This window comes from Leguminivora glycinivorella, chromosome 17 (genome assembly GCF_023078275.1).
Source record: "Leguminivora glycinivorella isolate SPB_JAAS2020 chromosome 17, LegGlyc_1.1, whole genome shotgun sequence".
NCBI lineage: Eukaryota > Metazoa > Arthropoda > Insecta > Lepidoptera > Tortricidae > Leguminivora > Leguminivora glycinivorella.
In genome coordinates, this window is record NC_062987.1 from 376,587 (window position 1) to 392,475 (window position 15,889).

Here is a 15,889-nt window from a genome sequence, read left to right on the forward strand (position 1 = left end):
CATTTGTAAATAGTAGAAAGTGATATCTGATGATTGTTTACTGTCACGATGCCTGCACGTACCAAATGTTTCTTTTTGACCCATTGGTTGACTGGTAGAGAATGCCTTAAGGCATTAAGTCCACCAGTTGTTCTTATTTTCTTATGTACAACAAAGTATAAATATGTTAAGTATTAATATTGCTACGCCCTTGCAGGGCTCTTGTTTCAAATATTTATTGTTTCACTATTATGCCTCTTTGTGACGGTTTCTGGGTAAAGGGACCATATTGTCCATGGCGCTTGCGTCCCGAGGCGTCCTATTTGTACACGAACATCGCTCATAACGCTGTAAGCACCATCGACAGTGAGATTCCTTTACCCAGATAATGTCACACAAATTAAATAACTTGAAAGAACTTGACATTCATTGGAATCCTTACGTTTTATATTTAACTCGACGTTTCGGACATGACATTACGTCCGGGGTCACGGGTAGACTGGCTGGGAGTTGTATCAACATCTTCTAGCTGTACGAGTTTTTCGAACTACCCGCACTTGATTGTCATCAGTCACTTTTACGCTAGGGTTGCCACTCTGCCTACATACAACACTCACGACATCCGATGGTATGGGACGGGAAGTTTTCTCACGTTTACACTTGCTAATCACTGGATTCCACGAAGATGAAATCCCTTGCCCTTCATTTTGATTGAAATTACGATGTTTCCTGATTTCAATCGCTTCACGTACTTTCCTTCTATAGTAAAGACGTTCAGTTGAAAGGACTTTGGGAGTATGCAGTTCAATCCAGTGGTTCGGTCCTGACTCCAGCAAAATTTAATAATATGAGTGAAGATCGTGTTAGTTTAAATCAATATATTCATTGGAATCTTTGAAATATCATAAAACAGGCATTGATCAAGAATATCTAGATCTGCGATCTGCGCTTACGCCGTGGCTTGCGTGGGCGACGGTCGCGCGATGGTCGCGCAACGGCGATGCGACGCATACGAAATCAAACCTTATCGATATGGAAGTATGAGACGCGACGGCGACGGTCGCGCGAGTCGCGCGACCGTCGCCCACGCAAGACACGGCGTAAGAGAATGTTGAAATAATGTCTCTTACAAATTCTACACATATTCAAATGGTACGGAACCCAACAAGGAACCTACTTACGCCGGGGTCAATTAAACTGTTGACCGTCATTACATTCATTGGGGCTCTAATTATTGGAGTGCGTGTTGGCTAGGGTGTCCCTTATTTCACGATTTTCGAAATTTAATGACGTATACCCCCTAAATTGGTTTATTTTAACTGAAATATACCATACACTAAAGAAAAAGCGATCAAGCCCACTGGTGGCGAAGCCGGGAATCGAACCTGGGTCTCCAGCTAACGCGGCTGATGTGCTAAACCGTTACACCACCTCGACCGCCCCGCACCGCTCGAAAAATATTTAATAAAATAATTTGATTTGTTTCCCTACATCGGTTGGTTTATTTTAAGTCAAAAAATTCTCAAAATAAATTTCAGGCAATTTATGTATTGTATTAATATTTTCCCATACAATGTATGAAACGTGAATTTTTAATGTTTATTGACCCCCGACGCAAAAACGACGGGGTGTTATAAGTTTGACGTGTCTGTCTGTCTGTCTGTCTGTCTGTCTGTCTGTCTGTCTGTCTGCCTGCCTGCCTGCCTGTTTGTCTGTCTGTGGCATCGTAGCTCCCGAATGGATGAACCGATTTAGATTTAGTTTTTTTTTTTGGAAAGCTGAGTTAGTCGGGAGTGTTCTTAGCCATGTTTTATGAAAATCGGTCCACTATGTCGCGGTCGGGGGTTTTTAAAAATTTTAATTTTGTGGTTGGGTTATCTTTGTATATTTTTTCATTTCACCCGCTTATACATCTATCGTGTAGGTACACATTATATCATGAAAAATCTCGATACGGTCAGAAATCAAATATTAAAGGAGTACATTGTGGAAGTGGAGTTACACAGATACCTAAATACCTATAGTGAATGCGTGGGCATTGCCGAGCCGGGTGTGTATGGTGGAGTATATAATATACACCGTGTTTTTATTAATTCCGTTAACTTGCATATAGTAAGGTCCATTATAGGAAACAGAATGGCATAGTTAGTTTTCTTAAATTCGTATTTTTTTTAAAGCATACACCTGCAATAGATGTTACTTTAATTGCTGGTTGAGAAACGGGCTTTACAATTAACTCATACTTGCTCATACGAGTACTAAGTGTCAAAACTATGAAATGTCAATCGCATATCGAACACACAAAACACGTTTCTTAACAGCGATTGATGTAACATCTATCGCAAGTATATGGTGTTTTTCAGAAAAAAGTTACGAATTTAAAAAACTAATTATGATACTCTGTTTTCTATAACGGACCTAACTAAATGCCGAAGTTAATGGAATTCAATAAAAACAGGGTGTATTATAGTGAGTAAATTAACAAACACTATAGATCTGTTTTTTTATACATGGTATTTTTTGTTAGTATCATGCAGTATATTTATAGAGTAGGTACGGGTTGTTAAATTTTTAAATTTGAAAAATAAAACCGCCTTCAAAAATAAGCGCGTTACAAAACACGGAGAAACTAAAAAGCCAAAAATAATAAACCTTTCAATTCAGATTTCTTATCGTATTGCAATAAGCTAAACATCCAAATTATAAACAAATCAATTATTTTTGGAGTCGGTACCAGACCTGTTCGTCGCCTTGCTATTGCCTGTTTGCCCCACCCAACCATACACAGGCTGGTACCGACTTCAAAAATAATTGATTTGTTTATAATTTGGATGTTTAGCTTATTGCAATACGATAAGAAATCTGAATTGAAAGGTTTATTATTTTTGGCTTTTTAGTTTCTCCGTGTTTTGTAACGCGCTTATTTTTGAAGGCGGTTTTATTTTTTGTTGAAAATGAAATGAAAATGAAAATGAAAAATGCTTTATTTAGGTATCAAAGTGTCAGCTTATTACATTTACATGAGATGTATGTTATCGCTTAAAGTACATATGAATAATGGAGTTAATGTAAAATAGCCTTGGAATAGTGTCCTGAGCCCTAAACTAGGTTAACCTGTCATATAGGGGTCAGGGAATAAACCACCGCTATTATTATCAATGTTACAAAGGTTGATTGTTTCTAAACATGTTCGAATCGCTTACTAAAGTATCATATAAATCATATTATTAGGACATCGCTTCGAATTTTACGAGTATATACTATGAATATTCAACAAATATCAAAACAGCTGCAGGAAGATATATGGACAATTACATGATATAGTAATTAACGAGTAAATTAAACATAATAGACTTTTGTTTTTATCAGTATTAAGTATATACCTATACTTCTAACACTACATTGAATTAAATTACCTACTATTAACTTTAGGAATAAGAATAATTACCAATGTGTATGTGTGTGTGTGTGTGTGTGTGTGTGTGTGTGTGTGTGTGTGTGTGTGTGTGTGTGTGTGTGTGTGTGTGTGTGTGTGTGTGTGCGTGCGTGCGTGTGTGTGTGTGTATGCGTGTGCGTGCGCGCGTGTGTGTGTGTGTGTGTGTGTGTGTGTGTGTGCGCGTGTGTGTGTATACCTACGTGTGGTAGTGGTTTATGTAGAAGAACGCGAGTGTGAAGTGGAATGAGGAACTGTTCCAAAATATATTTATTATAGGCTGTAGTAAAAAAAAAAAAAAAAAAAAAGTTTAATAAGTGGTATTATGAATTTTGAAGTACTGTACTTGAAAAAGATGGCTTCCTGTCTCTGAAATCAACAGATAATTCTTTATGTTTATACTTACTATATTGTATGTTTATTATTAGATTTTACCTGGTATATTAACTTCTTGCTTATTTACCTTAATTAAATATTTTGACCTATTTAAATTGCTTACGCTCGCACAAATTTTAACAATCACCTAACAATTTCTAGGAGTTTTTCAGTTTCTGAGTAATTAAGGGTCAAAGTCCAGTTGCGAATACTTTTTATCAAATAGTGTTTATTATTATTGTAAATGTCTAAACGTTCGTTGACTTTGTTATAAATAAATGGAGCCAGAAAGTTAAATTGACGGCGATAAAAAACTGTATTATGTGCCACTGAGTCAAATACTTTATATTTTCTACGTCCACCTGCGCGACGTGCACTTATATTAGAGGCATATCTGTGTTGTCTAAGGCACACTCTTTCAATATACAGTTGACGAACTGTTAGAACTCGAGCTATGGAGTAAAGTGTTTTAGTGCAAAAAGTAATGGGTTTAAAGAACATGACTTTCAGGATCGCTCTTTGAACACGTTCTAGTGGAAGCAAGTGCGTTTTGGCAGCACCTCCCCAGACCGGTATACAATAAGTAAGCAGTGATTGCGTTAATGCAATGTAGACCGTTCTAAGAAAGTGTGGGTCAGAGACACGCCTAATTTTTTTGAAAATGAAAATTAGCTTACGAATACGGTTCGATATGTAACGAATATGTTTGGACCAAGAAAGATTGCTGTCAACTATAACTCCTAAATATTTAGTTTGATCAACATTTTCTAGACATTCACAGTCACAATTATAAGAATTGGCTGCATCACCCTGCAGATCACCAGTAGTGCATCTATGTACTTTAAGTGTGAAAGGAAATTTCGGCTGATTGAAACTAGTGACAGAAAAGTTAATGTATTTAGTTTTAGAAATATTTAGTGTGAGGAGATTTTTACTGAGCCAGTTTACGACAGTTTTTAATCCAGATTCCACAAGAGATTGAACCTCCAACCAGCTGAGATATGATGAAGTTGGAGGGTTGAATGGAGGTTAAGTAAAACTGGTCATTATGGATGATGTGTGTTGTATTGTCAATAATCAATACAATACAGAGAGAGACAAGTAAAACTAAACATACTTTATATAGTAAATTATTGCTTACATGCTATTTTATTCACATACGTGTGTCACATGTATGTTGCAGACAGTAACGTTAAGTTACTGTTAAAGTGTTAATTAGGGATATACTACATCTCCCCGTAAAGTTACTCTTCACCCCCACAAAGGAAGAAAAAAAATGTGACATACGTGTATGAATTTACATTTTTTTTTAACTTATTTATTTTAAAATATTATAAACTTATTTTTATTTCAAATACATCTTAGTGTTATTCTTATGAGTTATATATATCTGATCATTTTTTGAAATCTTAACATTAGGTGACATATCTTCTATAACCTCATAAGGTCCATTATAAATAGAATCTAATTTATTGCCTACTTGATTTTTCAAAAGTACCAAGTCTCCTGGTTTATATTGAACAGAATTCATTTTCTTATCATACATTAATTTTCTACTAAATTTACTAGACATTAAATTATTTCTAGCTTCTGATTGAGCTCTTTGTAACCTATACTTAAATTCTTTAGGATAACTATCATAATTATAGAGAGGGTCGACAGAAGAAATTAAATTATTGGGCAAACGGCAGTGTTTGCCGAAAACTAATTCGAATGGCGTATATTGTGTCTCGGTATGCACGGTGGTGTTATATGAGAAACACCAATAACTTAACCAAGTGCTCCAATCGGTGCGGTTGTTACTACATTGAATCCTAAGATACGCACCTAGATTTTTGTGTGTGTTTTCAAGCGCTCCTATGGTTTCGTGGTGATAAGCAGTTGAGTGTAGCTTATTAACACCTAATAATTTACAAATATCGCTAAATACACTAGACATAAATTCGGTACCTTGATCCGTTATAATGTCGCTTGGAATGCCATATCTTAAAACGAAATTATTTACAAAAGCTTTACTTACAGATTCAGTGTCTTTTCTTTCTAACGGGTATGCTTCTACGAACTTAGTCAGTTCACACTGAATTGTTAATACGTACTTATAGTTATAATTATCTATTTCTAAAGGTCCAAGTATATCTAAAGAAATTCTTTCAAAAGATGAGCTTGGTGTCGAAGTGATCACCATTGGTTCCTTAATGTACTTATTAGTGTGCTTGTTGTATTGACAATGTGCACATTTCTTAACGTACTCGTATACATCGTGGCTCATTCTTGGCCAGAAGTAGTGTTGCTTTATATTATTAAGCATTCTATTAACCCCCGCGTGTCCACTGGTGGGTAATAGATGAAAATCGTTTAAAATAACTCGTATTTCGTCTTTATCGTATACTTTTGTAACACCTCTTGTTACTAAGATCCTAGGAATATCACATTTATAGCTAGCTAAAAATTCATTTACTTTATGTGCATTTCGATAATTCTTTATAATTATAACTTCACTTATGTTTTGCTCCTTGCAAAATTGTTCTAATTCCCTCGCTAACACGCCTACGGTAGATAACGATCGGGATGTTAGATACATGCACGATTTGCTTGGTACGTACCAAAAATTTCCTTTACTACTCATTATTCCATTTCGACATGTCTTATAGTTAGAGTTTAGTATTAATTCAATATAATTTTTTGGTGCTTTGATGATTTCCACCACTCTAGGTTGATCAAGCCTATCGTGTGCGGGATCATCTGTCACTAAGCTACCTTGATCACACGTTTGTTGTTGTTCTTGCTGCGCGCGTAACTTCTGTGATTGAGCTCTCGTTATGACTGATACAACGTTTGTCCTAATATTTTTTAAATCATCACTATTCATCGGTAAACGACTCAATGCGTCTGCAGCTGCATTGTTTCGTCCCGGAATGTATTCAATGTCAAAATTAAATTCCTCCAAATATAATCTATATTTGGTTAATCTGCTCGAAGGATCAGTCATTCCGAAAAGATAAATTAAAGGTTTATGGTCTGTGACAATTTTAAACTTTTTCCCATAGAGATATGGTCTAAAATGTCTTGTCGCCCAAACTATAGCTAGCAATTCCAAATCTATTATTGGGTATCGAGTTTCAGCTGGCTTAAGGTTTCGACTTGCATACGCGACTACTTTGCCATTAGAATTAGACAAAACTGCTCCTAAGCCTATCTTTGAAGCATCTGTATGTAAGGTAAACACATTATTTTCAGAAAAATCAGGGTAATCTAGAACTTGTGGACCTGTAAGTATTTCTTTCAATTTTATAAAGGCTGTTTCACACTCTGGGGTCCAGTTGAAAACTGCATTTTTCTTAGAAAGTTGATTTAATGGATAAGCGATGTTCGCGAAATTTTGAATAAACCGTCTGTAATAATTGGCAAATGCTACGAATCTTTTTACCTCATCTGTATTCGTTGGTCTTGGATATTTATTTAATGCTTCTACTTTTGCTGGATCGGGTTCTACTCCATTTGAAGTAATTTTATGGCCTAAATACATTATGTCTTTTCGCAAAAATTCACACTTTAATGGATTTAACTTAAGATTTGTGCTTCTCAATCGTTCTAACACTCGAATAAGGTTATGGTTGTGTGACGTCATGGAGTTTCCTATGACAATGCAATCGTCTAAATATATGAAACATTGTTTGTAATTTAATCCGGACATGGCTATAGTCATAAGTCTAGAGAAAACGCTAGGGCTTGTTCGCAGTCCCATGGGACATCGCTTCATTTGATACATCTTATCGGTCGTAAACGCTGTATACTTTCTAGATTCTTTGTCTAAAGCTAGTTGGTAATAACCTTGAGAAAGATCAAGTTTTGAAAAATATATACTACCTGCAAGGGAATCTAAAATTTCTGTTATATTGGGTAGTGGGAACTTATCATCCTGTATCTTATTGTTTAGCTGCCTATAATCAACAACTAACCTCCACTTCTTTTCTCCTAACTTATCACATTTTTTGGGAACTAGCAAAACTGGGCTGGACCACTCTGAAGTAGTCTCCTCTATTATATCGTTATCTAACATATTTTTAATCTGAGTTTGAAGTTCATTACGTAAAGCATGTGGTATCCTGTATGGCTTTACGTATACTGGACTTGAATTTTCTTTTAACTTAATTTTGTGCTGTAGCAAGTTAGTTGTAGTTAGCTTGTCGCCGGGCAGATGAAAAACATCTGCGTATTTTGCGCAAATTTGTTCTATGCTTAATTGTTCCTCTTTATTTAAATAAGTTTCTAAATTTAAAAGATCTAATAATGTTTTTACTCTATCAACACTAATTTTCCTTGAATCAAAATTGCAAATATCAAAATGACATAATCTGTGTACATTCAAACTTGATAAATCTAAACTGACTGGCTTATCTGTCGTATTTAATATTCGTACTGGTATTTTACCTTTCTCTGGTCTTGAAATGACACCTGCTACAAAAACGCCTTCTTGCATTTCTTCCGATAGTACTACACAATCATCGGTCAGCTGTGACGCGATGTGAGTCATAATTTCGCAGCGAGGTGGTATGTTTTGAATAAAACTACTTTTAGAATACACGTTCATAGGTATTGAGACAGTTTGACCTTTGTCCTCTAAAAATAATGCATTATGTTTATAACTTATGTCTGCATTGTAACGTAAGAAAAATTTTTCACCTAAAATAGCTTCGGCTGAGCATTGCAAATTCTTAAAAACATGAAACTTTCCTTTGCTAATAAAACCGTTAAAGTCTAAATCTAAATAAATGTATCCGTCTGAAATTAAATCTCCACAAACTCCAGTAATAGTAATGCTATCTCCTTGCACTCGTTTAAGGAGATCGGGTTTGTCTTGCAAATATTCATACCTAATAGCACATAGGCCTGCTCCACTGTCGGCCAAAAGTTTTAATTTATGTCCATTACCTACAATACAATTTACCGTACTATAATTATTTTTGTTATAGTTAAATATCGCACTATTCATGTTAGTCACGAAAAAACTGCTTATTTGGTTTTACGTCCTCATTTGTCGATCGTATGTGTTGAGCACGTGAATGCGCGGGCGCGGGTCGCGGCGGGGTCGCGCGCGCAGGTCGGCGAACGCTGGATGCGCGTCAGCAAAAGGCTGTGGCCGCGTAGCTCTATTTGTCGGGAAGTGTTGCGAAATACTTGCATTACGGCTATTATTAGAATAATACCGTGTTCTAAATGTATTTCTGTCTGTATTATAACTTTTACTCCTATCGTAACGATTAGAATAATAATTCCGGTTCCCGTTGTTATGATAATTATTACGAGAACGTCCGCGTCCGTAATGTAGGATCCGATCGTCGCGTGGTGACGAGCTATACTCATCAATGGCTGTCCTAATAGCTTCAGGCAAAGATGTAAATTGCCTAGAAGATATTATTGTGCTTAATTTTGGGTCTGAAAGACCATCTGCAAAGCGCTTAATAGCTGACTTTTCGTTAAGTGGCCGCAGTACGTCGTACCTACTGTCGTTACCGTCGGCCTGAGAAATAGTCAAATTGACAAAAAGATCCTCAATTTCAGCTCCGAAAGCTTCTATTGTTCTCCTACCTTGTCTAGCTCTGTACAGCTGAGCCTGAATCGATTCGGACGATTTTTTAGGAAGCAAAAATGTACGCATATCCGAAACGAGAGATTCTACACTATTGTATGACGTCTTTAACCTGAGCTTAGCGCTAGACGAAAGTCTTGTTTTTAAAACAAATTCTATCAATGTCTGCTGAGATTCAGTATTAATAATCGTACTGTACATAAGAATACCATCTATTAACTGTTTAGTTGCATCCTCTTGCCCTGTCATGACGGGCAACAAGGCGATGGCCGTTTTAACATCAAAACTAGGTTTAGCCATTTTTCCGTCTGTTTGGGAATCTGTATCAAAGAATAGTAACGATAACTTAATCCTCTCGTAAGTTTCTTTGACTTCGCCTATAAGTCTATTACCTAATTCTATTTCTGAAGAACTAAATTCATCCTGCTTTTTCTTTAACTGAGACACAATATCCGCAAAATGGTTATATAATTCATTTGATTCCTCTAATTTCCTTCTACCTATTTCTTTCCGTCGCCTCTCTGGATCTAACTTAGAAATATCCTCTTTCAACTTATTTAGTTTATCGCGTAAAGACTGTAATTCTAATAACATAATAAATTTGTCACCTCAATTAATTAATAAACAAAAAAAAAATGCTGCAAAAAGGATCCCTATAAATTGCTAAATAACATGACAAAATAATATAACTAACTTACATAGATAGCGGCAATGTACTTCGCTTAGTAGGTCATGTTGAATTGTTGACGCTGCATTCCGCGCTGGCACGGGCGGGCGGTCGGGCTGTCGCGTGACGCTGGCTGGCAACGTGAGTCTTCCATGTGCACGTGACCGATGCTCTGAAGATGATGCGGGCCGGGATAACCCTGGACTCCTCGAGCTGGGCCGGGATAACCCTGGACACCTCTTGATGATGTGCCGGGATAACCCTGGACACCTCTTGATTCGCGAGCCGGGAAACCCTGGACAACGCTCTTCTTTCTTCGTAGACTTATATATAGGACATAATTATTTTTTTCTTCTTTTCTTCTTTAGTTTGCTGAAAGGCTTCTTTCTTCTTAAAAATGATTTCTTCAATGCTGATTTTCATAAAAGTAATCTTGTATCTTCAGTGCCGATCTTCATAATGGTGGTATCTTCGTTAGGGTAATCTTGAATCTTCAATCTTGAATTGTTTTTCTGTCTTCATTTTCATATGTTGCGCTCCGTGGTGAAATCCGTTTCCTTGGTTCTACTGGTATGGGTCGCCATGAGATATGATGAAGTTGGAGGGTTGAATGGAGGTTAAGTAAAACTGGTCATTATGGATGATGTGTGTTGTATTGTCAATAATCAATACAGAAGAGAGAGACAAGTAAAACTAAACATACCTTATATAGTAAATTATTGCTTACATGCTATTTTATTCACATACGTGTGTCACATGTATGTTGCAGACAGTAACGTTAAGTTACTGTTAAAGTGTTAATTAGGGATATACTACACTTTTGTGCTAGATTTGCTCCTATTTCCGCAAAAAAGGTATTAACATGATTAATAGAATCTTGATTAGTGCTGTGAGTTTGTAATAATTCATTAGGAGGCTTAGGGTCTTTTTTTAGAAAGCAAATCTTTTTAACTGAATTCCATATAGCTTTAGGATTATGTTTGTTTCTACTTAAGTCTTGTTTGTCATGGATTGTTTTGAGTCGCTTCAGGATGTTATTACACGTATTCCTATATTTTTTGTATTTGTATAGTAAATCGAGATCCTCAGGATATTTACGTACTTTCAAGTGTAGCCTATCTCTCTTTTTTATACTTCGTATTAGGCCAGGGTGATCCAGCTTCTAAATGTAATTTGAGATCTAGGGAGAGTAAACGTCCGGGTATTATTTGAAATGACTTCTTGTAATAAGCCAATGAACAAGTTGGTTGCAAGTTCAGCGTCTGAACACCCTAAGATGGACTCCCAGTCTAGGTTATTCAAGTCCGAACAAACAGAGTTATAGTCTAAGCGAGTGATTGTGTGACGTTGGGAGGTTGTTGTTTCAAGACAGTTATTCGACGTCAGCAGAACAGGTCTGTGATCAGTTATTAAAGTATTCAAAACAATTGTGGTACTTTGATTATTGGATTTTATGATGAAATGATCCAGGCAGTTACCTTCACGTGTTGCTATAGTGTGCGCAGGTGTTAGTCCGTGGTATGCTAAAGTATTTAGATATTCATCGTAATGAGGGTCAGTGCTGTCAGGCTTGATATCAATGTTTACATCTCCAGTGACGATAATATTCGGAAAATGGGCTAAAGGCTCAAGTGTAGTATTCAATGAGGATGTAAAATTGTACAGGTTTCTAAATGAGGGGGAGCGATAAATTGCGACTATAGCTGTGGTTTGTCCCAACTTGAGTACAAGGCAGTTGGCATCATTAAAATAAGGCTCCACAGAGGACACGTGTATTTCGTTCCTTAGGTAAACCACTATACCACTATTTTGGTTCATGTTTTTATTCGTATGTATTTCATAGTAGTTTGGTAAGGTTGGTAGGTAAGGGTTGGCGCTGATCCAACATTCAGTCAAAACTATAATATCCACTCTAGAATTTATTCTATGCAATAATAGGTTCAGTTCATCAATATTTCGAGATATACTGCGTATATTTTGTGTCATTACGGTAAGAGTTTTGTTATTACATATTATTTCTTTTGCACAACATTCTGGATCACAAAACAAGGAACGCGAGACATTAACTGTGTCAATGTCTGCGAATACTTCTACTATAGTGTTAGCCGCCATCTCCCAGTAGGTATGGAGCCCAGGGCTCAGTTATATGTGAGTAGTAGCTTATTCCGTGATCCAGAGTATGCACAACTAGGTATTTGTGTTTTAAATCTGTATATGTGTCGTACTTTAAATAATGGTGTGTTGTGTGACGTGTAAGGGGAAGCAACGCGTGTGTGTAATTATTCTTATTTAGGTAACATAAAAAAAGTTTTAAGCATAGGCAGTTATAATTTGAATCTATAATAATAATATACAGGAAATAAGAATCACTTACGCTAGTTTTTATACTAACACAATTATGATGTAGTAATTTTGAGAAGAGGTATGGTCTCCGGCAGAGCTTGCATAGTCATGGTTCATTAAGTAAAAGTAGTTGGTTCTCGCTAGAGATTAGCACTTCGGATTGTCCCTGGCCCATACTTATGTAAACTATGCCGTTCCTTGTCCATGCATGTTTACATTTTTGATTTTTGACTAATTGACGTGCCATATAAAACCATTTATTCGCCCGGTCAGTCAGAAGTTCAGAAACATAAATACTATTTTTCTCATTAAAGCCCAGAAGGGAGGTATTTAGTTTATCTTCTTTATGACTCAAGTTGTAAGCTTTTGATGCTTTTAGAAGGTTGGCTTTCTGTATAGGGTTGCTGAGTTCGATAACAATAGGTTTCGCAGTGTCCTTCTTGCCTTGGCGGTAGCAATTGCGTATGTCGCATGCCCTTAATTCAGTTCCAACAGTCTCGAATAACTTGACAGAGATCTCAAGCAGGCTGGTCTCTGATGGAGGAATATTTCTTACTAGCACACTACTAGAACGGAGCTGGCGTTGAACGTCGTCGAACTTGTTTTCAAGGTCACACACTCTCGAAGAGGTCTCTGTTTGTTTCGTTTCCAGGGAATCTATTTTGCCCAATGCTTGCTCGTGTTGTTTTGAAAGCAGGTCGAGTTTACCTACTGTTTCCTTATTCAGCACCTCAATATTTGTATTCTGAGCCTTTACTTCCAAAAGGCTATTATTTAGTTTTTCAAACTTTTGTGTTTGATCGCCGGCCCACTCTCTAAACATTGACGTGAGTTCTCGTTTAAGTAGCTCGAAGTCGGGTGAGAGCGAGTCTTCGGGTTGCTTACGTTTTGAACGCATGGTAATGTTGCTTCTAGCGACTGTGGAGTCATCTGAATGCAGGTCGGACATCGAATTGCTTTTTAACGGGGAAGATTGATCTCCAGCCATGTTTATCATTGATGTAACAGCCACAAAGTATAACAGGGTAAACAAATCGCAGGAAGGTTACGTCCCTACAGTCTTTACTCACGGAATCAGATCGTAAAATATACTAATAATAGGTCCTATTTGCTATGATTGATTATAAATAATTGAGTTGCCGGTCGACACAACGTTTGTTTATCACTGCACTATTGGTTTTGCGAAGAACGTCTTAAGCGCCGTGCTAAAATGGGTGACTTACGACGTTTTGTTTTAACACTTCACCAACACTGTGTAGGACGAGTATATGTTTTTATTATGTTCAATTTTGCTTGTTTTATACACTAAACTGTCCAGATTTTATTCAAACGTCTCAGTATATCAGTTTAACTATGCAAATAGTCAAAAATAGGCACTCGATTACACGTAAAAACACCATTTTAGCGATAAATACGAGGAGCGATTTCACAAAGATGTTACTTTTAAGATGGCGGCGGTAGAATTGATGTTAAAAAGTTTATTTATTTGTTGATTTTTAGTGGTTCCTAGTGATATTATATGTATCAGTCCGAATACATGTACAGTAGTGAAAGAATTATCCTTTAACTCCTAACCATTGAGGAGTTGACCTTCCATCATCAGCTCAGCCACATAAAATTATTACCATCAGACGTAAATACTGGTGTACCTTTGAAAAATAGACTAAAAACCTTACATGTGCCTATAACATTTGAAGAGTTCCCTCGATTTCTCCAGGATTCCATCATCAGACCCTGACTTGGTGCCAATGGGACCATCTCGGGGTTATACCGGTTCGATCAAAAAAAAATTTTGAAAATCGGTCCACGATTCTCGGAGATATCGAGTAACATACATACAAAAAAAAAATAAAAAAAAATAAAAAAAAAAAACATTCAGTCGAATTGAGAACCTCCTCCTTTTTTGAAGTCGGTTAAAAATAAGGGACACCCTAATTACCTTGGGCATTTTCTGACAACGTTGGGCATTTTCTGGAGACGGTCACAATTTTGAATTTTTTAGGGTACCTTAAATATTAATTTTGCTTGCTTTGGCTAAACGAAACTTTGAGACGAACGATTAATAACATATGTTTTTTACGTTACACAGCTTAGTAACAATCCGAAGGTGTACTAAAAATGGGAATATATATTATTTGCATATCAAAACAACGTTTAGCCAAAATTATCACGAAATCCTAATGAATAGATGAATGAAATGGACACGCGCCGCTCCACGCGTTAATTGCAAAATTACACGTAAAACAAATGAACATCGACCAATAGCAACTAACCATAAGAGCACAATGATGTTCACAAAAGAAATGGCAAATAAAACCGACTATAATTTAATCTGTGACTTATTTTAACTTACCTATCGCACGGAACTAAGTATTTTTTAGGTAGTCAAACTACTATATATAAATTAAAAATCGAAATAATATGACATAATATATTAAAGAAAAATGACGGACATCACCAGTGGCGGAGGCCGGATTCGAACCGGCGTCTTTAGCAATCCGGGCTAACGCCATGAACCCCTAGGCCACCCCGTCACAGCGGAAGCAGTCGAAATTTCTCTTCTATATGTCATCTTTGTAAGACTAGGCGTTTTTGACCAACTCTAAGGGCACCTACCTGTCGCAGTCAGTGATGGATGATTTGTGACAGTATTTTTTTTTCATAAAATACTTTTATACATAATTGTAACATTAAGCCTGTCCAAAACATATGAAAATTATCATCATTGGTATAACTTTAAATTACGTTTTTAACCTAATTAAAATTTCAAACGTGACTACTTTTCTCCAAGACCACAGGAACAAAAATGTCAGGGGTAAATATTAAAACTTAGTTTTACGCAATTATGGACATTTTTTTTCTAAAATACTATAGGTAAAGCTATTAGGTGTGTATTAAGTGTATGTATGTGTTAGTGACAGTTGAACTACAGTTTCTGAATAAAAAAAAAATGTAAAAAAAAGGAAATCCTTTTTACAAAAACAGGATGAAATTACGACGTGGCTAATTTTAAATTTCTTCTCTTTTTTGCCAGGATGTACGGGCTGTTTGAAATTTAAATAACATCATTTGACTATACCTATAGGTATAAACTTACCTAGTAACAACAAAAGCGCGATGGCCGCCCGGAATCTCATATTCCTCACAGTAAGTGCACTCGTGTATCAATCACAAACACCTCGGATCTAGGTTATCCAAGCAAAAAAAAAAAAAAACAAATGACAGGTCCGTCTGACACTGCTTGCGATTACACACTGTCAGCGTAGTGCGCCGGCGACGATTTTGATTAGTTAATAGAACGACTGATGAATGAGTGCGTCCTTTGTATTAAACTTAAAAGTTTCCTGGTATGTAAGTATAACATTTTTTTTTGACGAACTTTTCATATGTTATACTATCTACGTAAACGAAGACAAGGTGTCTGTCTAATTTATATCTATATTTGTTTTTAAGTATTTAATAATAGTAGAGGTCAAAAATAGCGAGCGGGGTGGGTAACAAT

General features: G+C 36.4%; 1 protein-coding gene across 2 annotated transcripts in view; it reads right to left on the reverse strand.

Annotated features, from left to right (window-relative positions):
• The window catches only part of LOC125235085, a 37,891-nt gene extending 22,274 nt beyond the window's left edge, over positions 1-15,617 (reverse strand). For both annotated transcript variants that reach the window (XM_048141514.1, XM_048141515.1), the window contains exon 1: positions 15,485-15,617. In XM_048141514.1, the coding sequence (XP_047997471.1) occupies positions 15,485-15,524 (40 nt within the window). In that variant the 5' untranslated portion in view covers positions 15,525-15,617. The remainder of the gene's footprint in view (positions 1-15,484) is intronic.
• Positions 15,618-15,889: the final 272 nt, after the last annotated feature.